This window comes from Saccopteryx bilineata, chromosome 3, assembly GCF_036850765.1.
Source record: "Saccopteryx bilineata isolate mSacBil1 chromosome 3, mSacBil1_pri_phased_curated, whole genome shotgun sequence".
NCBI classification, from domain to species: Eukaryota; Metazoa; Chordata; class Mammalia; order Chiroptera; family Emballonuridae; genus Saccopteryx; species Saccopteryx bilineata.
Window position 1 is genome coordinate 273531201 of NC_089492.1, and position 25636 is coordinate 273556836.

Genomic DNA, 25636 nt, shown 5'->3' on the forward strand with positions numbered 1-25636 from the left:
CGACTCACACCGGACCCACCCCCTCGCTGGGGATGAAAATCTGCGCGCCGCCAGTATCCTCGGCTCCAAGTTGTGTCGTCACCGTGAGGGCGGGACTTCCTCTCCGGGACTCCGCCGTTTCCGACATTGTCCGGAAGTCGGTGCTGGTCTGGTCAATACCCAGCCATTCACTCTCCTTGTATTGATCGGCTCCCTGCTGTTCCTCCTTAGGCAACTCTGGGGGCTCCGCCACCCCCAAAAGTGCACGTCGGGGATCCCATCGCCTTCAGCTTTTGTCTCTGGCGCGGTTGCCCGCCCTGTTTACCCGCCGAGCTTTCCTGATTGCTCACAGGGCTAAGTGCCACCCCATGGCGGGGACCGCTCCGACCACGGCCTTTGGGCAGGCGGTGATCGGCCCTCCGGGCTCGGGAAAGACCACGTACTGCCTGGGCATGAGCGAGTTTCTACGCGCGCTGGGCCGGCGTGTGGCGGTAGTGAACTTGGACCCGGCCAACGAGGGGCTGCCTTACGAGTGCGCGGTGGACGTGAGCGAGCTGGTGGGTTTGGGCGACGTGATGGACGCGCTGAGTCTGGGGCCTAACGGCGGCCTGCTGTATTGCATGGAGTACCTGGAGGCCAATCTGGACTGGCTGCGTGCCAAGCTTGCCCCCCTCCGCGGCCATTACTTCCTCTTCGACTGTCCAGGCCAAGTGGAACTCTGCACACACCACGGCGCTCTGCGCAGCATCTTCTCCCAGATGTCCCAGTGGGACCTCAGGGTGCGTCTCGGGTCGGGCAGGCCCATTTTGCACTTGAAGGAACTAAGACAGGGAGGACATGCCCCACCCCATATCATACAGTGAGATTGTTTTGGAATTGTTTTGGAGTATAAGGGGTATGATTTCGAATTCTGGCTCTGCCACTGACTCGCTGTATTGTCCTGGGTAAATAAGTTTATTGTTCTGAGTCTCATTTTTTTCATCTGTAAAATGGATGTGTTAGTACCCAACTGTGATTATTGGAAATATGGAAGGAGTTATGTGAAAAATGGCATGGTGGTTGTTGCTGTGAGTTGGGGGCAAAAGTAAGTGAAAGAATGGAATCAGATGCAGTGGGAATTGAACGAGTTGGCCCCTGGCAGGCTCATCTTATAAGAGAAATGCCCATATCAACTGGGAGAAGGAAATGAGTGTGGCTATTAGAATGAAACAGGAGGAGACTAATGGGGAAGGCTTGCACTCTTTCCTCAGGCATCCTCAATCTGATGGGGGAGACATAGACCTTGATATTCCCTGCCTCCCCAGGCCAGTCCCATCCTGTCTCTTCCTCCCTTCCCAGCTGACTGCTGTCCACCTGGTGGATTCTCACTACTGCACAGACCCAGCCAAGTTCATTTCAGTACTGTGTACCTCCCTGGCTACCATGCTGCACGTAGAGCTACCTCATGTCAACCTCCTCTCCAAGATGGACCTCATTGAGCACTATGGGAAGCTGGGTAAGTGCTTCTGTTTTGAGCAGCCAAGGTGTGGGGCCTCCAGCCCAGATGGCTACATGGTAGTCTTCAACCTTCTTAGCTCTGACTCTTGATAGTCATCCTCACAGGAGCCTGATAAGTAAATCAGATGAGACGGTTGAGGCCCAGAGACCTTACATGAATCACACAGCTAGTATGTTAGCTTAGGTACATCTAAACCCAAGAGTGTACCTGGCTCCAGTTTCTTAATTCTCATTGAGAAATGTACCTGTCAAGCAACCCAAGAAGTTTGTTGTTGAAGTGCCCAGGACATTCTTCCTTGTAGGCACAGGGGTGTCAGCTTCTCATTAGAGCTGATTAGAACCTGAGAGGCAGAGCACACAGCGTGAGTTGGTCACTCTCTGACAGCCTGCTTCCTTGGTTCATTTTGGTGCGTGAGTTTTCCAGGCGAAATGGATAGTGCAGGCTCACTTTCTTTTTTTTTTTCTTTTTCTTTTTTTCTTTTTTCTGAAGCTGGAAACAGGGAGAGACAGTCAGACAGACTCCCGCATGCGCCCGACCGGGATCCACCCGGCACGCCCACCATGGGGCGACATTCTGCCCACCAGGGGGCGATGCTCTGCCCATCCTGGGCGTCGCCATGTTGCCACCAGAGCCACTCTAGCACCTGGGGCAGCGGCCAAGGAGCCATCCCCAGCGCCCGGGCCATCTTTGCTCCAATGGAGCTTCAGCTGCGGGAGGGGAAGAGAGAGACAGAGAGGAAAGCGCGGCGGAGGGGTGGAGAAGCAAATGGGCGCTTCTCCTGTGTGCCCTGGCCAGGAATCGAACCCGGGTCCTCCGCACGCTAGGCCAACGCTCTACCGCTGAGCCAACCGGCCAGGGCTAGGCTCACTTTCCTTCTCTTAGTGGGAAGTCTGTATTCATAAAACTGAGTCAGATCCACCCCTCCCCCTCTCCTTCCTCTCTGTCTCTCTCTTCCCCTCCCGCAGCCAAGGCTCCATTGGAGCAAAGATGGCCTGGGCACTGAGGATGGCTCTATGGCCTCTGCCTCGGGCGCTGGAATGGCTCTGGTTGCAACAGAGCGACGCCCCAGATGGGCAGAGCATCGCCCCCTGGTGGGCATGCCGGGTGGATCCCGGTCGGGCACATACGGGAGTCTGTCTGACTGCCTCCCTGTTTCCAGCTTTGGAAAAATGAAAAAACAAAAAACAAAAACCTGAGTCAGAGACCCCTGAATCATCTAGTCTGATCTCATTTTACATTAAGAAGGAACTGGCCCAGAAAAGGAAAGAGATTTACCCAGATGCCACCCTGCTAACGTCCTTAGAGTGTATGCTGGGTCCTGGGTGTGCGACCTGACTCTGAGCTTCTTGAGGGAGGTACCAATCACTGGGGTTTATAGCATTTAATCCTCACAGCAGCCCCATGGGGGTACCTGTCCATATAGCTAGTAAATGACAAAGCCAGCAAATGAAACCAACTGTTTTCTTCTTAGTAACTTCATTTCAATCCCAATGTTGAAAGAATAAATGAGTGAGGGAAAGAAGACAGAGGAAGAAGGAAAAATATGGTCCCTCCCTGGGGGCTTTAGCCTCATGCCAGCTGCTCTTGAACATTGGTTTCTTTCCTTAGCCTTCAACCTGGACTACTACACAGAGGTCCTGGACCTCTCATACCTTCTTGACCACTTGGCTTCTGACCCTTTCTTCCGCCACTACCGTCAGCTCAATGAGAAACTGGTGCAGCTCATTGAAGACTACAGCCTGGTCTCCTTCATTCCTCTCAATATTCAGGTACCAGGGACTAAGAGGCCTCTTCCCTTGACTGTCAGCTCTGACAGTGCCTGAGACCTCACCAAGCCAAGGGTACAGGAGGCTTTGAGGGCTCAAGCAATGGTCTTTGTCCTTAGTCCGACTATCATTGGTCCCCTTGGTTTTAGGCAAAAGGGCTCTGATAGGCAGGATTCTAGTAAAGAGAGTGGACCAAACTTTGCCCCTATCTATTCTGTGTTGCCTAGTCCTCTGCACATGTTCCCTCTTCAGTGTGAAAATGGATGAGATCAGAAAGTCAGCTTGACCAAGGCCAAAGACAGGCTCTTTCAAGATGAGCAACTGCTTTTTGACTTTGCAGAGTTGTATCCAACCCTGTGCTTCTCACCTTTAGCCTATCACAATACCCTGGGAAATATCTGTGAATGTTCAATTTTTTTCTGCAGTGGGTGGGCTTGAGCAAACTTCTCTCTTCCCTTTTTAATGCAACCCCCACTTACTGAAAGCTTTCTATGCTAGGTATTGTAATAAGGACTGTAATGCATTATTTTGATCTTTCCTTCCTATTATGTGATTATTTTATGTGGATGAATAAATAGGTTGGTTACCTGCATATTTAATGGATGCCTACTGTTAGCTAAGTATTATGCTAGGCACTGGGAATATCTTGACAAATGAGTCCGACCTCAAAGGGTGTAGGAGAGGCAGATGAGTTAATATCTTACTAATAGTAATATGGTAGGATCAGAGCTGCAATAGAGATAATCTAGGGGGCTGTGGTTGTGCACAGAAGACCTTATCTGTTCCAATTTAGGTGGGTTGGTGGTCAGAAAAAACGAGAGATGGCCAGGCCTCTGGGAACATGTAGAACTACTCCAGGCCAAGGAAACTGTATATTCAGATGCTTCATGAGGCAAGATTGAGGCAAAGTGTTCGGAGACTGCAAGCAGTTTGATACAGCCTCACTTCCACACACCTCGGTTTCACTCACAGAGCTGTTTCTCTCTTCTCTGCCCAGGACAAGGATAGTATTCAGCGGGTCCTGCAGGCTGTGGATAAAGCCAATGGCTACTGCTTTGGGGTCCAAGAGCAGCGAAGCCTGGAGGCCATGATGTCTGCTGCAATGGGAGCTGACTTCCATTTCTCCTCGTATCCTTACTCTCTAGCCTCTCAGCCAAGCCAGTGTGGGGAGACATGGGACAGACTCAGAATGGCTCCATCCACCCTTGTAGGTGACTGATTTCATGTTGACCAATTGGGCTCCCTGGTAACTACCTTTCATGTGCAAATACTAGTCCCTTAAAACAGTGGTACCCAACCCCTGGGCCACGGACCGGTACCGGTCCGTGGGCCATTTGGTACTGGTCTGCAAAGAAAGAATAAATAACTTACATTATTTCCGTTTTATTTATATTTAAGTCTGAACGATGTTTTATTTTTTAAAAATGACCAGATTTCCTCTATTACATTTTTTAAAAATGACCAGAATCCGTCTAAGATTCACTCTTGACGCTTGTCGCGGTCACGTGATACGTTTATCCGTCCCACCCTAAAGGCTGGTCCGTGGGTGGGACGGATAAATATTTTCTGACATTAAACTGGTCCGTGGCCCAAAAAAGGTTGGGGACCACTGCCTTAAAAGGCTTCAGGGTTGGCTGAACATGAGGTTCAACTTCACTCTGTGTATAAGGTAATTGAGGATTATTATAAAGAAGTGAAAGTTGCCTGACCAGTGGTAGCACAGTGGATAGAGCATTGACACAGGATGTTGAGGCCACTGGTTTGAAACCCCAAGGTCTCTGGCTAGAGCACGGGCTCATCAACGAGCATGGAGTCGCTGGCTTGAGCTGGGATTATCAAATTGATCCCATCGTCTCTGGCTTGAAGCCCAAGTTCCCTGGCTTGAGCAGGGGGTCACTGGCTCAGCTTGAGCCCCATGGTCAAGGCATGTATGAGAAGCAATTGGTAAACAACTAAAGTGAAGCAACTATGAATTGATGCTTCTCATCTCTGTCTTCTCTCTCAAAAAAAAAAGAAAAAGACCTGACCAGGTGGTGGCACAGTGGGTAGAGCATCAGACTGGGATGCGGAGGACCCAGGTTCAAGACCTGGAGGTCACCAGTTTGAGCACGGGCTCATCTGGTTTGAGCAAGGCTCACCAGCTTGAGCCCAAGGTCGCTGGCTCGAGCAAGGGGTCACTCGGTCTGCTGTAGCCCTTCAGTCAAGGCACATGTGAGAAATCAATCAGTGAACAACTAAGGAACCGCAACGAAGAATTGATGTTTCTCATCTCTCTCCCTTCCTATCTGTCCCTATCTGTCCCTCTCTCTGACTCTCCCTGTCTCTGCCTCACACACTCACACACACACACACACACACACACACACACACACACACACAGAAGGGAAAATCAACTTTGCTAAGGAATGAGTGTAAGGAAAGCTTCATGGTGGTAATGGCATTTGAGTTACATCATCTCAAAGTGAGGATTAACCAGATTAATTAAGAGGGAAAGGGAGCCTGACTAGGCGAAAGCGCAGTGGATAGAGCATTGGACTGAGATGCAGAGGACCCAGGTTTGAAACCCCAAGGTTGCCGGCTTGAGCACCGACTCACCAGCTTGAGCTCAGGGTCGCTGCCTTGAACATGGGATCATAGACATGACCACATGGTCACTGGCTTGAGCAAGGAGTCACTCACTCTGCTGTAGCCCCCCAGTCAAGGCACATATGAGAAAGCAGTCAATGAACAACTAAGGAGCTGCAACGAAGAATTGATGCTTCTCATCTCTCTCCCTGTCTGTCCCTCTCTCTCTCTCTCTCTCTCTCTCACACACACACACACACACACACACACACACACACACACAGGAAAGGAAATTCAACACAAAAAGAACTGCATTCAAAGGCATAAGAGTTCAAGATTGTGAGACATGGCTTGGGGGTTGCAAGTAGAAGGGCATGACTTGTGGGCAGGACATCTGGCTGGGCTGGGGAACAGTGATAGGGCCAGATAGATGGGCAGACAGAACACAGGGTTTCATGTACCCTGCTCAGGAGTGTGGGCTTCAGGCCAGAGATTAGACAGGTTTGAGATTATTCTAAGTCAAGCAAGATGGTTCCCATTGACCCTGAGTGATCCTCAGGGCCAGCTTGCACAAGAACAAGGCCTTACCTCCTGAGGAAAAGTGAAGGGGAGGAGGCACAGGTTCAGAGTCAGTTTTTATAGGGGTGAGGATTTTGATGGATGGATCCCTGGATGGTAAAGAAAAGACTAACTTGAACATCACTTGGTAGACTACACACTTCATTTGTAGGATGTCATTCAATCCCTTTTATAGACACAGTTGTGGTTCTGAGAGTGACAAGCCTGAGGTTCCTCACTCAGCATGTGTTGAAAGAACAGTTCAAACCTTAGTCTCCCTGGTTGTAGAATCTCAACTGCTGACACTGGAGTCATCTAGTAAACAGCCATGGTCAGCCCCTATCACCTAGTCAGGCCCCAGACCCCAGGCCCTGACCTCAGGCCAGCCAGCCTCACAGGGTTCCATCGGCAGTGTCAGGGTCTTTGCCTTTGTGAATCTGATTTGTGTCCTTACTGTTGTCCCAGAGAGGTAGATGATACCCTGTGGCTCAGGCAGAAATTCGTTGTTTTCTTTGAGCTCCCTAGGTTCCCTCCCTAGGTTCCCTCCCTTAGTAGAGAAGTCACAAGCATTTCTTAAGTATCTACTGTGTGCCAGGTGCCATGCTAGGCACTCTGTATTCATTGTCTCATCAATCTTCATAACAACTCTTGAACTGAAAAAAGGATGAGAAAAAGGATGTAGCAGAATCAGGATTTAAATGTCCATGGTCTGGCCTGACCTGTGGTGGTGCAGTGGATAAAGTGTCGACCTGGAAATGCTGAGGTCGCCGGTTCGAAACCCTGGGCTTGCCTGGTCAAGGCACATATGGGAGTTGATGCTTCCAGCTCCTCCCTCCTGTCTCTCCTCTCTAAAATGAATGAATAAATAAATAAATAATAATAATAATAAATGTCCATGGTCTGGCTCTGAGCATGTGTCATAACAGAGCTGAAGGGTTAGCACTCTGGTCCTTTGATCCTCAGCAATGTGAGGAAGGGATAAATATAGGAGCATTTTAGTCTGGTTGCTTTGATAGGCTTCTCAGACCCAATTGGTCCCTGCTGCCTGAAGCTATAATTATGAGGAAGGGAGGATGGAAGTGCTCCGCCAGACATGGTTGGAAGGTGGACATCGGTGGAGTCAGATCCTGTCCAGACCAGTTCCCCATCCTTGCCCATGTTGTCATCCTTGACACACGCTCCCACAGCACTCTGGGCATCCAGGAGAAGTACCTGGCACCCTCAGACCAGTCAGTAGAGCAGGAAGCCATGAAGTTGTAACAATCTGGCCTCTGGAGAACAAGACACATAACCCAATGCTGGAGAAAGCTGTGGCTCCCAGTAAGCTGCAGACAGCTCAGCAGGCTGCAGATCCAACAACAGTCCTCTGACGAAGGTCCTTCAACAGAAAGCTGACGAAGAGACATCCAGCTCTGCAAAGGACTTCTGGCCAAGTAGAAGCACCCACCACTCCTTGAGTGCTCATGAGCTGTGGGCACTGCCACCAGGAATTCAGCACTGGCTCCCCTCAGACTGTGGTGGGCTGTGCTACAATACAAGTTTATTTTCTTCTATGTTTTGTAGCTTTCAAACTTTCTTCAGCCACTCAAGGAGCTGGGATAGAATGAGTGAATGCCACCTTCCCTCCAAAGAGTTCTATTTCTTCATACAGGGCAGTATTTCCCCAAAGCACAGGATCATACTAGAGGAATGACACTTATTTTCCAGTGGTACATTTAGGTTAATTTTCAGTTTTAATGGTGATCCTCAAGCTTGAGCTTTCACAGGCAATACTTCCTAGCTAGATCTTAACGTTTTATTTTCATTGTATTTATTTCACAGTTTTACTCTATTTTTGGCAAGTGCTACCAAGTTTCCATTTATAGTAGTGATTAAAAGTTTACTTTAAAAATGAAGTGCATTGCCTGACCTGTGGTGGCGCAGTGGATAAAGTGTCAACCTGGAAACACTGAGGTTGCCGGTTCGAAACCCTGGGCTAGCCTGGTCAAGACGCATATGGGAGTTGATGCTTCCTGCTCCTCCCCCCTTCTCTCTCTCTCTCTCTCTCTCTCTCTCCTCTCTATAATGAATAAATAAAATCTAAAAAAAAAAAAAAAAAATTTATAAAAAAAAAATGAAGTGCATTGTTTAAAGAACAGTAGTAAGTCTATATGACAGAAGGGTGTGGCAAATATTAAGATGGTTTTAAAGTTGGAAATACTGGTGTTTGCTTTTGCTTTTCTTGCAACTGTTTGGATGCAGTTCATATTTTCAACCAATAGGTGGCAACCCAGGCTTATTTTGCAGTTGTAATTTCAAGGCACAAGGGAACAGAAGGCAGTTGTGCCACAAGTCTTATTTGCATATAGTTGATTCTGTTAAACACAAGTGAAGGGCTTGGCATTTTACAAAGTACTTTCACATACATGGTCCTCATGTCATTCACACAGAAACTCCCAGAGATAGGAACAAGATGGTGACTATTACTAAGCCCCTCTTTACAGGAAGGAAACAGAATGATGAGCTTGAACTTCAGCTGGCCTGGCTCTCTCATAGTCCACTTTGCTGACTTCTTCATTGTGAATACTTACTGATGAAAAGTCACAGTCCTTATCCCGCAGTATTTGAGACCAATTGAAAGGAAGATTTTAGGCCCTGGTGGTAGTATCAACCAGCATGTGGAAGTCCCGTGTTTGATTCCCATTCAAGGCACACAGGAGAAGTGACCATCTGCTTCTCCTCCCTTCCTCTTTCTTTCTCTTCCCCTCCCACAACCATGGCTCAAACGGTTTTTTTTTTTTTTTTTTTTTTTATTAGTTTTAGAGAGGAGAGAGAGAAGAGGGGGAGGAATAGGAAGCATCAACTCCCATATGTGCCTTGACCAGGCAAGCCCAGGGCTTTGAACTGGCCTCAACATTCCAGGTCGATGTTTTATCCACTGCGCCATCACAGGTCAGGTGGCTCAAGGCGCTGAGAATGACTCCATGGCCTCCACCTCAGGCACTAAAATGGCTCAGTTGCTAGGCAATGGAGCAGCGGCCCCATCGCCCCCTAGTGGGCTTGCCAGATGGATCCCAGTGGGGTCAATGCAGGAGCCTGCCTCTGCCTCCCTGCCTCTCACTTAATTAAAAAAGAAAGGAAGATTTTAGACACCTGTAGAGTATTAGTGAATCATAAATCAAGAGGAAGATAGGTCACTGGTGGTTTGAGCAGTTTAAGAAAATCTAGTCTGAAGTAGCATTGAGATGGGAATGACTGAACTTTGCTTCCTAGTTTGACAACCAGAGCACAGTGGAGCATCATGAGGAGGCTCCTATGGCTGGAACAGTATGAAAGCAGCCAACCTCCACTCCCACATCTGGCCTTCTAGGGGATAATAATTAGGTGCTGCTTCCCCAGCCTCTTTCATCTGTGGAGTTCAAAGTACCTCACTCTTAGTAACACCCTGCATAGTAGGTGGGGAGTATCAACAGAAGCAAGCCAGGGAAACTGAGGCCAGGAGACACAGCCTAATGTTGGCTGTGAGTCACCTATGGGGCCTGGAGCCCAGGAATCCTGACACCCAAGCAGCTGGACAAAGCCCTAATTAGAATGAGGATGGGTGCTGTGTTTTTTAAATAGTACCAATAGCTGTGGTCATGGGTTTTGATGTTTACCCCATCATGGAGGCCGCGGCTGTCTCCAAAGCAAACAAGTTGGAAAGAGGTGTCATTCAGAACTTTACAGGCTCTCTGAGCACCCTCAGCATTTATTCTCTCCAGTCATGGAGTGGAGAAGGGTGGAATAATCCAAAGATTTATTTTCAGGTGTTGGCATGACAGCAAGGATGTTTTCTCCTCCATGAAATGTAGCTCTCTCCACCTCCCACTGATGAATGATTGTCATGTTGGGGAGAGGATGACACAATGCAGAAAAGATGAGCGCTAACCCTTCAGCTCTGTTCCAGGTGATAATCTGTTCGGCGTGAAATGTGTAGGCTAGGGCAGTGGTCGGCAAACTCAGTCAACAGAGCCAAATATCAACAGTACAACGATTGAAATTTCTTTTGAGAACCAAACTTTTTAAACTTAAACTATATAGGTAGGTACATTCCTTATCGAGGTAGTGCCCACATGTGGTATTTTGTGGAAGAGCCACACTCAAGGGGCCAAAGAGCCACGTGTGGCTCACAAGCCGTGGTTTGCCGACCAGGGGACTAGGGAAACGACCATCCCCCAGTATGGCTGGGATATGGCAACTGCCCTTAAGATTTCTTCTTTACCTTTATGATAAATATAGCAATTTTTAAAACTTGGAAAATAAGCAAATTAGACCCACAATTCCATAACATAAAAATTAAAATATAATTTATGTTTTATATTTAAATGTATGTTTTGTACATTTTCTACACATGCAGAGGGATAGTTATAGCATTTATATAAGTGAGATATGTTATAATTGCTTTGTAACCTGCTTTTTTCAGTTGACACTATTTCATGTAATTAAAAACACAAAGACCTTTTTAGTGTTTACATGATAATATTCTGTGGTATGGCTTTAACATTCTTACCTACTCAAATTCCCATACAGTCTATAAGTCATTACCAATTTTTTGCTATTGTAAACAGTCCTGTGCCTGACCTGTGGTGGCGCAGTGGATAAAGCATCGACCTGGAAATGCTGAGGTCGCCGGTTTGAAACCCTGGGCTTGCCTGGTCAAGGCACATATGGGAGTTGATGCTTCCAGCTCCTCCCCCTTCTCTCTGTCTCTCCTCTCTCTCTCCCCCTCTCCTCTCTAAAAATGAATAAATAAAAAATAAAAATAGTAAACAGTCCTGTGATTAACATCTTTGTATGCAAGTCTTTGTCTGAGTTGACTTTTAACTTTACAGTAAAATCCTAGAAATGAGAAAGCTGATGTTTTCCAGGTTATCAGTTCATATTGCCAAATGTCTTCTACAACAGTGTCAGTTTAAGGCACACAACACAATCAGCAGTTCCAAAAAAAGTGCCACTTTACATCTCACAGACACTTCCTGAAAGTGTCCGTCTCCTCCAGACCTTACCTGGCAAATTGTGAATGGCTTCTAGAGGGAGGAAGGCATGTCTGAGTGCCTTAGAAGGGACCTTCTTGGTCATCTCTGCTAACCACTGACAGTAGGATAGATGTATTTCCTGGCTCTGAATGGGGGCCCCAACAGTGGCAAATTAGTGTTTGGAACTTATCAGAGACCACAGTTAATTGGAAAGTCTTCCATTCCAAAGCGGCTTAGGAGTGAGGGTGATGGCCTGAAGTCCACTGTGCTGATGCACAGCCGGTCTGCTCTCAGCTGTTTCTCAATTAACAAAATGCTCACCCCAAGGTGGCTGAGAAGAAAACTGATCCTATGGTTTATGGGAAGGTCGATCTTGGAGATTTTTCTGTCCTTTCTCATGGCTCCTGAGAAGGGACCAGTAATGACTTCAGACCCATCCCAACATTATCAAGGACCACCTAGTTTCTGAAAGCAGTGGGAAGGCCCAACTACCCCAGCCTCCTCAAAGGAAGTTCTCTAGCAAACTGCCCCTTCCTGTCCTTGCCCTTTTCTTCTCTCTTGATCCTAGCCATTGAGCCTTTACCCAGCCTAGTCTGAGCTGCCCACCTCTACTTCCAGTCCCCTTTAGAAGGAAGAGTCCCAATTAATAGATATCTCTATGGCATCAAGCCTACTGAGGGCGGAAGTCATAAGTCTCATTTACAACCAATTGTGTTCTTCATTTCTGGCAAGGGAGCAAATTTCAGAAAGCCCCAGAAGTTCAGGTGTCAATGTACCTTAAGACTGAGAAGCAGTGAGGAGATGGACCGGGGATTAGGAGCCCAAATAAGGTGAAAAAACGAGCATTTGTAAAAATGCTCTGGAATAGAATACACGGGAAAGTTTTAAATTTCTTTCCTCTTCCAAAACCCTGAATCAGTTGTGGAGGAGGGAGATGAAAGGCCTCTTCAAAGCCATCCCAAATAAACAAAAAAACTCAAGAAATTAGGCCCTGGCCGGTTGGCTCAGTGGTAGAGCGTCGGCCTGGCGTGCAGAAGTCCCCGGTTTGATTCCCAGCCAGGGCACACAGGAGAGGCGCCCATCTGCTTCTCCACCCCTCCCCCTCTCCTTCCTCTTTGTCTCTCTCTTCCCCTCCCGCAGTGAGGCTCCATTGGAGCAAAGATGGCCCTGGCGCTGGGGATGGCTTCTTGGCCTCTGCCCCAGGCGCTGGAGTGGCTCTGGTCCCGACAGAGCGACGCCCCGAGGGGCAGAGCATCGCCCCTGGTGGGCGTGCGGGGTGGATCCTGGTCGGGTGCATGCGGGAGTCTGACTGTCTATCCCTGTTTCCAGCTTCAGGAAAAAAAAAACAAAACTCAAGAAATTGCTTACAGTGCAAATACAGCTCTCTTCCCACTGATTGGTGGCTTCTTCCTATATCTTAATCTAGAGCTTGCACATTGCTACCTGGAACCATAAACAGCACAGAAGGAACACAGGGACATGGGTAAAATTTCCTCATCTCATAAAGCATACCAGTGGTCACATAATCAATCTATTCTGAATTAAAAATCAGTCCCCTCTACACTCAGACAAGGAAATTTCAGGTTAACCTTAATCTGGAGGAAGAAAGGGGAGAAAATGTGTCTTCCTCCCACCCTCCTTTCTCTTTCAACATCAATTTCTTGAATACCCATATACACCATGGTATACTATTCAGCTAGAAGAAATGATGACATCAGATCACTTACAGCAGAATGGTGAAATCTTGATAACATTATGCAGAGTGAAATAAGCGAATCAGAAAAAAACAAGAACTGCAGGATTCCATACATTGGCGGGACATAAAAGTGAGACTAAGAGACATGGACAGGAGTGTGGTGATTGGGGGGGGGGTACAAAGAAAACTGGATAGAGGGTGACGGAGGACGATCTCTCTTTGGGTAATGGGTATGCAACAGAACTAAATGACAAGATAACCTGGAAATGTTTTCTTTGAATATATGTACCCTGATTTAAAAAAAAAAAATTCTTGAATACCACAATCTGATACTGTATCTAGCCACAGGCTGAAGACTCCATGAGTTCAGAGTCTGAGATCTCCCCTTTTATCTCTAGGCAAATAAAGAGTTAAATTTCCCAACAAGCAGTAAAAAGATTGGGTGGAGATGAAAGGTGAATCAGCTTGACACCCCCAGGGTGACATACCTGTCTACTGCCCCCACAGACATTCCTGGCTCCTGACTCAGTGGGTAGGAGGGGCTGGTGTGGGGGTAGTTCTGAGAAGTGGGGGACCTACCCTGCAGAAACCTGCCTTCCCCACTCCATATACACAGCAAGGATTGGGGGGTGGGTAGACCCTGTGAACCGGGTGAAGAATTGAAAAGGAAGGAAGGACATAACCAGAATAAGGAAACCTTAACTTGGTGAATGAGTCGGGAAATTGGTCCACTACACAGTTTTTTATCATTTAAGATCATTCCTCTCATAAAGCGTTGGCCTGGAATGCTGAGGTCACTGGTTTGAAACCCTGGGCTTGCCCGATCAAGGCACATATAGGAGTTGATACTTCCTGCTCCTCCCCCATTCTCTCTCTCTCTCTCTCTCTCTCTCTCACTTTCTCACTCACTCTTCTCTCTAAAATGAATAAATAAATAAATATATTGCAATATATATTTTTAATACTTTTTTTTAAGATTTGTACTATTCATTTTTAACAAGTTTTTTTTCATTTTTTTTTATTTATTCATTTTTAGAGAGGAGAGAGAGAGACCGAGAGAGAGGAGAGAAAGACAGAGAGAGAGAAGGGGGGGAAGGAGCCGGAAGCATCAACTCCCATATGTGCCTTGACCAGGCAAGCCCAGGGTTTCGAACCAGCGACCTCAGCATTTAGAGGAAATATATATTTTTAAAAAAAGATCATTCCTCTCTACCGGGCCCTGGGGTGGTATTAGAGTGAGAATAGAGTAAGACTTTCTTGATTCTTAGGAGCAGGGCAGCATAGCATAATATGGTTCTTTTCAAACTATTTTTTCTTTTTTTGTGATACAGAGAGAGGGACAGGAAGGGAGAGAAATGAAAAGTATCAATTGTTTCTTGCGGCTCCTTAGTTGTTTACTGATGCTTTCTCATATGTGCCTTAACCAGAGGACTACAGCAGAGCGAGTGACCTCTTGCTCAAGCCAGCGACCTTGGGCTCAAGCCAGCGACCTTGGGCTTCAAGCCAGTGACCTTTGGGCTCAAGCCAGCGACCTTTGGGCTCAAGCCAGCGACCTTTGGGTTCAAGCCAGCGACCATGGGGTCATGTCTGTGATCCCACACTCAAGCCGGATGATCTCACGCTCAAGCCAGATGAGCCCGCACTCAAACTCGCAACCTTGGGGTTTCAAACCTGGGTCCTCTGCGTTCCAGCCCAATGCTCTATCTGCTGAGCCACTGCCTGGTCAGGCTCTTTTCAAACTTATTTTTAACTCGTGTAACTCCAATATACATTACAAACATATGTGTGGCTATTTTAGCCATGTGTGGAAACGGGAAACCCCAACCACTGGGCTCCTGCCCTGTGGCAGCTTCTGGGGAACTCTCTGAACACAACTTGTCAATAGCTGTTGTCATTTAAAAATCATGGACTCTGGAGTCAAATCCATTCTACTCCCAGATTATTTAGCTATACTGAGCCCCATTCTCTTTATCTGCAAAACAAAGATGATAACAGCAATGAGGCCCACTGCTACTGCTACAGTACTCTGTCCTCTAGGAAGAAGCAGGAGTGGGACACTGTTGGCCAGAACAATCTCGGTACAAGTTTCTAAACTCAGGTTTTCCCAAAAAGGCACTGGACATCTGCACATTGGACGTGTGTGTATATAGGAGTATCTTGTCTTTCTAGAAGGAGCTCCAGAGTGGCCTGCCAAGCCCAATGCCTTGGTATCCCTAGGGTGTCTGGTTGGTTCTGAGAAGGCACGTTGAACCCAATGCCTTGTTCTCCATCACCTACTCCTGTAGATCTACAGAGCCAATTAAGAATAGGTATCTGTAAGCCCTGGCCAGTTGGCTCAGCGGTAGAGCGTCGGCCTGGCGTGCAGGAGTCCTGGGTTCGATTCCCGGCCAGGGCACACAGGAGAAGTGCCCATCTGCTTCTCCACCCCTCCCCCTTTCCTTCCTCTCTGTCTCTCTCTTCCCCTCCCGCAGCCAAGGCTCCATTGGAGCAAAGTTGGCCCAGGCGCTGGGGATAGCTCCTTGGCCTCTGCCCCAGGCACTAGAGTGGCTCTGGTTGCAACAGAGCAATGCCCCAGATGGGCAGAGCATTGCCCCCTGGTGGGCGTGCCGGGTGGATCCCGGTTGGGTGCATGCGGGAGTCTGTCTGACTGCCTCCCCATTTCCAACTTCAGAAAAATACAAAAAAAAAAATTAGGCCTGACCTGTGGTGGCGCAGTGGATAAAGCGTCGACCTGGAAATGCTGAGGTCGCCAGTTTGAAACCCTGGGCTTGCCTGGTCAAGGCACATATGGGAGTTGATGCTTCCAGCTCCTCCCCCCTTCTCTCTGTCTCTCTCTCCTCTCTCTCCCTCTCTGTCTCTCTCCTCTCTAAAAATGAATAAATTAAAAAAAAAAATTAAAATAAAAAAAAAAGTTCTTTAAAAAAAAAAAGAGGGCCCTGGCCAGTTGGCTCAGCGGTAGAGCATCGGCCTGGCGTGCGGGGGACCCGGGTTCGATTCCCGGCCAGGGCACATAGGAGAAGCACCCATTTGCTTCTCTACCCCCACCCCCTCCTTCCTCTCTCTCTCTTCCCCTCCCACAGCCAAGGCTCCATTGGAGCAAAGATGGCCCGGGCGCTGGGGATGGCTCCTTGGCCTCTGCCCCAGGCGCTAGAGTGGCTCTGGTCGCGGCAGAGCGACGCCCCGGAGGGGCAGAGCATCGCCCCCTGGTGGGCAGAGTGTCGCCCCTGGTGGGCGTGCCGGGTGGATCCCAGTCGGGTGCATGCGGGAGTCTGTCTGACTGTCTCTCCCCGTTTCCAGTTTCAGAAAAATACAAAAAAAAAAAAAAGAGTAGGTATCTGCCTGACCAGGCGGTGGCGCAGTGGGTAAAGCGTCGGACTGGGATGCGGAAGACCCAGGTTCGAGACCCCGAGGTCGCCAGCTTGAGTGCGAGCTCATCTGGTTTGAGTAAAAGCTCACCAGCTTGAGCCCAAGGTCGCTGGCTCAAGCAAGGGGTTACTCGGTCTGCTGAAGGCCCGCGGTCAAGGCACATATGAGAAAGCAATCAATGAACAACAAAGGTGTTGCAACGCGCAACGAAAAACTAATGATTGATGCTCTCATCTCTCCATTCCTGTCTGTCTGTCCATCCCTCTCTCTGTCTCTGTAAAAGGAAAAAAAAAAAAAGAGTAGGTATCTTCTCTAGAAAATCTTAGGTTGCAAATTTTCCCCATACCATTCAAATTCTTAAGAGAGGAAGATCTTTGCAAGCCCTCAGAACCAGCTATATTTCTGTTTCCACAACCGAGGACCTGGCACTAAACCAGATTTCCAGCATGGAAGGATGGTTTGGGTTTTTGTTTGGTTGGTTTTTAGATTTTATTTATTGATTTTTAGAGAGAAGAGAGAAAGAAAGGCAGGGAGAGCAGGAAGCAACTCATAGTTGCTTCTCACATGTGCCTTCACTGGGCAAGCCTGGGGTTTCGAACCCGCAACCTAGCATTCCAGGTTGATGCTTTATCCACAGCACCACCACAGGTCAGGAGAAAGGATGGTTTTTTGTTTTTGTTTTTGTTTTTTGGGTTTTTTTTTTTTTAATTTTTATTTTTTTTACTTTTCTGAAGTTGGAAACAGGGAGGCAGTCAGACAGACTCCCGCATGCGCCCAACCGGGATCCACCTGGCATGCGCATCAGGGGGCGATGCTCTGCCCACCTCCAGAGCCATTCCAGTGCCTGAGGCAGAGGCCACAGAGCCATCCTCAGCGCCCGGGCCATCTTTGCTCCAATGGAGCCCTGGCTGCGGGAGGGGAAGCGAGAAACAGAGAGGAAGGAGAGGGGGAGGGGTGGAGAAGCAGATTGGCGCTTCTCCTGTGTGCCCTGGCCGGGAATCGAACCTGGGACTTCTGCACTCCAGGCCGACGTTCTACCACTGAGCCAACCGGAAAGGATGGTTTTAAAACTAGCCTGACCAGGCAGTGGCACAGTGGATAGAGTGTCAGACTGGGATGCGGAAGGACCCAGGTTCGAGACCCCGAGGTCGCCAGCTTGAGCGTGGGTTCATCTGGTTTGAGAAAAAAGCTCACCAGCTTGGACCCAAGGTCGCTGGCTCGACCAAGGGGTTAGTTACTTGGTCTGCTGAAGTCCTGTGGTCAGGGCACATGTGAGAAAGCAATCAATGAACAACTAAGGTGTCGCAATGCACAACGAAAAATTAATGACTGATGCTTCTCATCTCTCCGTTCCTGTCTCTGTTCCTTTCTCTGTCTCCGTAAAAAAACAAAAAAATTAAGTTCTATAAAAAACAACAACAACAACAAAAAACTAAGTTCTGCCTGGCCAGGTGGAGGTGCAGTGGATAGTGTCTGACTGGGACACAGAGAACCCAGGTTCGAGACCCTGAGGTTGCCAGCTTGAGCGTGGGTTCATCTGGTTTGAGCAAGTCTCTCCAGCTTGGACCCAAGGCCGCTGGCTTGAGCAAGGGGTTACTCAGTCTACGGTAGCTTCATGGTCTAGGCACATATATGAGAAAGCAATCAATGAACAACTAAAAGTGCCACAACAGAAAAAAAAAATTGTGCTTCTCATCTCTCTTCCTGTCTGTCTGTCCCTATCCATTCCTCTCTCTGACTCTCTCTCTCTGTAAAAAAAAAAAAAAAAAAGAATAAATCAGTATTATAAAAACAAAAAAAACCACCAAAACTAAGTTCTGAGCACCTTCCTGTACCTAGACCTTGCTGGAGAACCTGTGGGAAGAGAGAATGAATAATAGGACAAAGTTACTATTTTTAGAGAGCTCTCTGAGGAGACAAGAAATAAACCCAGGACATAGCTGCAAACCCCAAGATAGAATCAAGTAGATATGAAATCATAACAATAAGTGTACCTATATAAACAAAAGGAGTTGGCAAAATAGCACATATTCAAAGCTCTGTTCTATGTGTTAAAGGAAGAAAGAAGCTGGTTAGTCATGTTTTGACCTGAAGATGGGCTTTGAAATTTGGAAAAGGTTATAACAGTGTGCTCAAGTGGAGAGGATAATGGGAAGGGGAGAATGATCACTATGAAATTTCCAGTGGAACCTGACTGGTATTATGACCTGCTTGGCCTTCTGGAGCTGATTTTTAAGACAGATATAATTCACATACCATAAAATACATCCTTCTAATGCAGGGGTCTCAAACTCGCGGCCCGCAGGCCGCATGCGACCCGCCGAACAATTTTGTGCGGCCCGCAGACTAATCCACGGGCTTACTTAATTTTATCCAAAATATTTTGAACTTCGTGGATTAGTCTGCGGGCCGCACAAAATTGTTCGGCGGGCCACGAGTTTGAGACCCCTGTTGTACAATTCAGCCTGACCTGTGGTGGCACAGTGGATAAAGTATCAATCTGGAATGCTGAAGTCACCAGTTTGAAACCCTAGGCTTGCCCAGTCAAGGCAAATACAAGAAGCAACTACAGTGGTACCTTGAGATACAAATAGACCAACATACGAATTTTTCAAGATACGAGCTGTGACTTGGTCCATATTTTTGTTCGAGAACCGAGCAAAATTCCGAGATACAAGTCGTGATTTGGGAAGCTCCCGCTAGTTCACGCACGGGTCCAGTATCAGTAGTTTGATATACGAGTTGACTGACTTATGAGCTCAGTTACAGAACAAATTAAATTCGTATCTCAAGGTACCACTGTACTATGAGTTGATGCTTCCCGCCCCCCCCACATCTCTCTCTCTCTCTCTCTCTCTCCCTCTCTCTCTCTCTAATAAACAAATAAAATCTTAAAAAAAAAGAACCAGCCTAACCAAGCAGTGGTGCAGTGGATAGAGCATTGGACTGGGATATGGAGGACCCAGGTTCGAGACCCCGAGGTCGCCAGCTTGAGCGCGGACTCATCTGGTTTGAGCAAGGCTCACCAGCTTGGACCCAAGGTCACTGGCTTGAGCAAAGAGTCACTTGGTCTTCTGTAGCTCTCCACATCAAGGCACATATGAGAAAGCAATCAATGAACTAAGGTGCCGCAACGAAGAATTGATGCTTCTCATCTCTCTCCCTTCCTGTCTGTCTGTCCCTCTCTCTGACTCTCTCTCTGTCTCTGTCACAAAAAAAAAACAAAACACCTCCCCCAAAATAAAGAACAACAAAAAAAAAAGTGTACAGTTCAGCCTGACTAGGCGGTGGCGCAGTGGATAGAGCATCGGACTGGGATGCGGAGGACCCACGTTTGAGACCCCGAGGTTGCCAACTTGAGTGCGGGCTCATCTGGCTTGAGCAAAAAGCTCACAGCTTGGACCCAAGGTCGCTGGCTCAAGCAAGGGGTTACTCAGTCTGCTGAAGGCCCGCGGTCAAGACACATATGAGAAAGCAATCAATGAACAACTAAGGTGTCACAACGAAAAACTGATGATTGATGCTTCTCATGTGTCTCCGTTTCTATCTATCCCTATCTATCCCTCTCTCTGACTCTCTCTCTCTCTCTGTCCCTGTAAAAAAAAAAAAAGTGTACAGTTCAGTGTTTCATACATATTCACAAAGTTGTACAAATATCCCCACAATTTAAATCCAGAACACTTCATCACTCCAAAAGAAACTCCATATCCATTAGCAGTAGGACTGAAATTTCTAAAACGACTTATTTAGGCCAGAAAAAGATGGCAAGAAATGCTCACTGAAACCCCACTCTGGGTAACAGTAAGAAAGCTTTACTGAGCCCTGGCCGGTTGGCTCAGTGGTAGAGCGTCGGCCTGGAGTGCAGGATTCCCAGGTTCGATTCCCGGCCAGGGCACACAGGAGAAGCGCCCATCTGCTTCTCCACCCCTCCCTTCTCCTTCCTCTCTGTCTCTCGCTTCCCCTCCCGCAGCCAAGGCTCCATTGGAGCAGGGTTGGCCTGGGAGCTGAGGATGGCTCCATGGCCTCTGCCTCAACCACTAGAGTGGCTCTGGTCGCAACAGAGCAACGCCCCAGATGGGCAGAGCATCGCCCCCTGATGCGCATGCCAGGTGGATCCCGGTTGGGCGCATGCGTGAGTCTGTCTGACTGCCTCCCTGTTTCCAACTTCAGAAAAATACAAACAAACAAACAAACAAACAAAAAAAAGAAAGCTTTACTGGCTCTGTCTGGGTAGCTCAATTGGTTAGAACACTGTCCTAATACACCAAGATTGTGATCCCTGGTCAGGGCACAGACAAGAATCAACAAATGAATGCATAAATAAATGAAATAACAAATTGATGTTTCTCTCTCACACTCTCTAAAGTCAATAAATTTTTTTAAAAGACAGCTTTACAGAGATTTAAGAAAAAAAAACATGTCAAAGGTAAAAAGGTCTGGGACCTTCATGGTCTGGTGCCTAAGCCAGCTCACATTTAGCCATCTGATTTGATGATGCTCCAATCCAATCCAATCCACACCATATGCTTCTGAAATCCTTCAACACCAACATGCTCATTTCTTTCTCCATCTATGGCAACCCTGAATGCTAGAGAGAGTAGGCAGTCAGAGGCTGAGAAAAAAGAAGTTCCTTTCCCAGGACCTATTCCATTAAAAGAAAGTTACCAGACCTGTCTGGTAAGAGAAACCAGGTCACTTTCAGAGCTGAAGGGGAGTCACTTACCCTAGCCCAGAGTCTATGCCTGGTTTGGAAATCCAACACACTTCCAGGAAAGGAGGGGAGAAAACAGGGGACTGAGAAGGCATTGCAGTGGTTCTGCCAACTTCCTCTGTAGAATTACTCTGATAAGAGCAGTTCAATTTTGAGTCCCATGGGTGTGGCCAAACTGGGACTCTGGGGAACCTGATGAGGCCGAACTGAGTTCCCCCAATCATGCCAGGTGGAGGAGTGACCACTTGATGTCAGGCCAGCATTCCCAGGTGACCCAGTGAGCATGCAGGTCAGCTTCAGCAGTAAAACTGCTCCTTGGGACTGGGCCTGACTGATGATTCTGCTTTTGGCCCAGAAATGCTGGAGAGCCTGACCTGTGGTGGCGCAGTGCATAAAGTGTCAACCTGGAATAGTGAGGTTGCCAGTTCAAAACCCTAGCCTTGCCTGACCAGGCGGTGGTGCAGTGGATAGTGTCAGGCTGGGATGCGGAGGACCCAGGTTCGAGACTCTGAGGTCTCCAGCTTGCGTGCGGGCTCATCTGGTTTGAGCAAAGCTCACCAGCTTGGACCCAAGGTCAATGGCTCGAGCAAGGGGTTACTCGCTCTGCTGTAGCCCCACGGTCAAGGCACATACGAGAAAGCAATCAATGAACTAAGGAGCTGCAACAAAGAATTGATGCTTCTCATTTCTCTTCCTTCCTGTCTGACTGTCCGCCTGTCCCTGTCTATCCCTCTCTCTAACTCACTCTCTGTCTCTGGAAAAAAACAAAAAAACGCTAGCCTTGCCTGGTCAAGGCATATATGACAAGCAACGAATTAACAACTTAAGTGAAGCAACTATGAGTTGATACTTCTCGCTCCCCACCCCACCCTTCCTTTCTCTGTAAAATCAATAAATAAAACCTTTTTTAAAAATGCTGGATAGCCTGACCAGGCAGTGGTGCAGTGGATAGAGCGTTGGACTGGGACATGGAGGACCCAGGTTCGAAACCCTGAGGTCACCAGCTTGAGTGTGGGCTCATCCGACTTGAGCATGGGCTCACCAGCTTGAGCACGGATTCGCTGGCTTGAGCATGGGATCATAGACATGACCTCATGGTCACTGGCTTGAGCCCTAAGGTCGCTGATTTGAAGCCCAAGGTCCCTGACTTGAGCAAGGGGTCACTGGCTCTGCTGTAGCCCCCCAGTGTCCATAAAGGTACATATGAGAAAGCAATCAATGAACAACTAAGGTGCAACAATTATAAGCTGATTCTTCTCATCTCTCTCCCTTTCTGTCTGTCTCTATCTATCCCTCTCTCTGACTCTGTCTCTGTTAAAAAAAAAAAAAAAAAAAAAAAAAAAAAAAAAAAAGCTGGATAAATCCTAGGCTATTGATGCTAGAAGGGTTAATGATAGCCAACATGTACTATGAACTACTTTAAGTGCACTTAATTTCTCAAACCTCACAGCATCTCTTAAGAGGAAGGTACTATTTTTTAATCCCCATTTTATAAAGAGGATATAAAAATAAGCAGGGTTAAGAGCCTTGGCCAAGGCAGGCTGGGAGTCAAACCCAGGCAGCTTGACACCAGAACACAGATTCTTCAGGTTTCATTGGAAAGCTTTTAGTTCAAGCCCCTTTTGATGCAGAAGGGCAAACCGAGGCTCAAGGAAATAATGGCTTTTCCAAGGCCTCACAGCCAAGTGAGGGACGCAATCCAAGCCTTCTGACCGCCAATTCAGGGCTGCCTGGACTCTGGTTTGTGGTGAGGGCCACTTGGTGGCCTTTTCCCAGCTGGCGTGCCAGCAAGGCACTGCAGGTTAAGTAGATGACTCAAAGGGAGGGAACTGCTTTTTCCGCACCGCCCTGTCCAGTTGCTCTTAGGATACCTAGCTCTCGCGCGGGACAGGTAGCAACCTGCCTGAGTGAAACCCGGAAAGCGCCACCCCTGGAGTTCGACAGGAGGCGTGGTTGTCTCAGTCCCGCAGGGGCGTTTCGGGACTCGCAGAACCAGCAGCGCGGCGCCGCGCGCGCGCCCGCCACTCACTCTCCCATTGGCCAGTACGCCGAGCAGCAGCCTCCTGTAATTGGATGACTTCGACCTCAGGCCCGCCTCCAGCCCGAGCCGTGGAGGCGGGAACCAGTGAGGCAGTCGCAAGGCCGGGCGTGGTGCACCTGGGAGTTGGGGCAGGAGTCCAGGCCGGTCTCAGCGCCTCGAGCTTCCTCCAGCCCATTTTGCGCCTCCTTTCTTCCAGCCGTTTTCATTTTAATCCCGTCTGCGAACGTTGAGAGTCGTTCCCCTCTCCTCAGAGCTGGACTTTAAATGACGGTGTCACACCCCTTCCCAAGATCGTATACTTGCCGCCTCTCAGACCTGAGCACCTGATGTGACTACCCCCCACTTTCAAATCGGGGGTGCTCAGTGCTGCTCACTATAGCATATTCATGCAGCGCTGTCCTCAGACTTCATACCTGAGACTTCAGTGGTTTCCTATCCCCTCAGATCTGAGCTCTTCAGCAGAGGAGGCTCAGAGACGCCTTTAAGCTCACCTGACACTCCTGGGACCAGACCGGTTTGTTTGGGGCCTGATGGAGACAGCCCGACTGCCAGCCTCTCACCTGAAGTCACCGGCCCCAAGTCTTGCCTGCGGGTGACTGAGCCAGCCCCATGGGATGTTAGAGACCTAAATAAGCAGTACAAAATCAGGGTTTCTGTAAATCATACACCAATCCCAGTCCCAGCCCTCCACCAATAACTGGAAAAGACAGGAGGAGTGTCATGGGGGAACTTTATTGAGAGGAAACATGGTCACACCCAGCAGATATACTTTCCCTCTCTAACACACACACACACACACACACACACACACACACACACACACACACATCTCCAGCCTCTGCCACAGTCCAGTTCTCAGCCACCAGAGTGGGACACTCCTCAATTCCTAAGATCCAGAGGCAGCAGGGACAGGTGGGAGGGGAGTCCAGTCCGGGGAAGAAGTGGCCAGGTTCACTGATGGGGTCTTGAAGAGGGGGTGCAGAGAACAAGGCTGGGTGGGATGACCACCGGTCAGGAGCACCCGACTGCTGCAGAAGGAGTGGGACCCAATGGCTCTAAGTGGCCTCAGCTCTGCTGGTCCCTCTCTGCAGCCTCTCTGAGCTGGGGCAGAGCACTCAGGGTGAAGGGTCGGGCCTCCCACCCCATACTAGTCCCCTCTGCTGGGGGTGGAGGACTGGAGTGGGCAGGGCAGGGCAGGAAGGGCAGCTGGTGGCTCAGCTCTGGGGCTCCTCAGGTGCCTCGCCGCCCTCTTCCCCAGCGTTGTCGGCCGTCCACAGCGTCAGGTTGTCTCGCAGCAGCTGCATGATGAGGGTGCTGTCTTTGTAGGAGTCCTCACTGAGGGTGTGCAGGTCAGCCATGGCCTCGTCGAAGGTAGTCTTGGCCAGTGAGATGGCCTCCTCAGGGCTATTGGCGATCTCGTAGTGGAAAACGGAAAAGTTCAGGGCCAGGCCCAGGCGGATGGGGTTGGTGGGTGGCATCTCCTTCTTGCTGATATCCATGGCCTCCTGGTAGGCTGACCGGGCAGAGTCGATGATGCGCTTCTTGTCGTCACCAGTGGCCACCTCAGCCAGATAGCGGTAATAGTCGCCCTTCATTTTCAGGTAGAAGACCCGGCTTTCGGCATCACCAGCCTCCTTGATGAGGTGGGTGTCCAGCAGGCCCAGCACAGTGTTACACACGCCCCGGAGCTCAGTCTCCACCTTCTCCCGGTACTCTCGTACCTCTGGACCCTTCTCCTCTGAGGCCTCCTCATTGCTTTTCTGCTCGATGCTGGACAGGACCCTCCAGGCAGCCCTCTGGCCACCCACCACGTTCTTGTAGGCCACGGAGAGCAGGTTTCGCTCTTCACAGGATAGCTCCTCACCTTTTTCCACAGCGCTCTTCATGAAGGCTGCCATGTCCTCATAGCGTTCGGCCTGCTCTGCCAACTTGGCCTTCTGGATCAGACTTGCTCTCTCCATGGCTGCGGGGACAGACGGGCAGGCACTGCGCTAACTGGCTGCCTCAGGACTAAGCTAGATTCTGTGCCTCTCCTGCTCCCTGCCTGCCTTTTGGCTGGATGGCCTGGCCCAGAGCAGGGTGGGGAGGGAGGGGCAGAGGGCGGGACCGAGGACCTGCACCTCCCTCCTTCTCCTCTTCTCCACCCTTTCCCGCTCTTCCTTAAAGGTAAAAGGGCTGGGATGTGGGGTGAGTCATCAGGATAGTTAGTCAGCAGGAGAAATTTGGGTGGTCCCACCTGCATAGATAGGCACCTTTCCCTGCTCCACGCTGCCCCCTCTTGTTCAAGGCTTCCAATACACGGGTGCCCACATTAAGTAAGATGCCCCAGTTTCCCAAATCAGGTTCTTCACGGTGTCCTTTCATGGGCTAAGGATGGCTTTAGCCACATGGCTGCTTTAACTACATGGATGCATCAGCCTGGGCAGATCCCATAAAGCCATGTGCAGGCAGATGGGGTTATT

The 25636-nt window shown here is 48.9% G+C and overlaps 2 protein-coding genes across 2 annotated transcripts; one reads left to right on the plus strand and one right to left on the minus strand.

Moving 5' to 3' along the window:
- The first annotated feature begins 24 nt into the window (after positions 1-24).
- Positions 25-8392, plus strand: GPN2 (GPN-loop GTPase 2). The gene is made up of 5 exons (XM_066269976.1): positions 25-758; positions 1318-1474; positions 3086-3246; positions 4241-4371; positions 7554-8392. Exons 1-5 carry the CDS (start codon positions 348-350, stop codon positions 7624-7626), a joined length of 933 nt encoding a protein of 310 aa, XP_066126073.1. The 5' UTR covers positions 25-347; the 3' UTR covers positions 7627-8392.
- Positions 8393-23887: 15495 nt separating this feature from the next.
- Positions 23888-25227, minus strand: SFN (stratifin). The gene has a single exon (XM_066269977.1). The coding sequence runs from the start codon at positions 25133-25135 to the stop codon at positions 24389-24391; it is 747 nt and encodes a 248-aa protein (XP_066126074.1). The 5' UTR covers positions 25136-25227; the 3' UTR covers positions 23888-24388.
- Between the last annotated feature and the right edge of the window lie 409 nt (positions 25228-25636).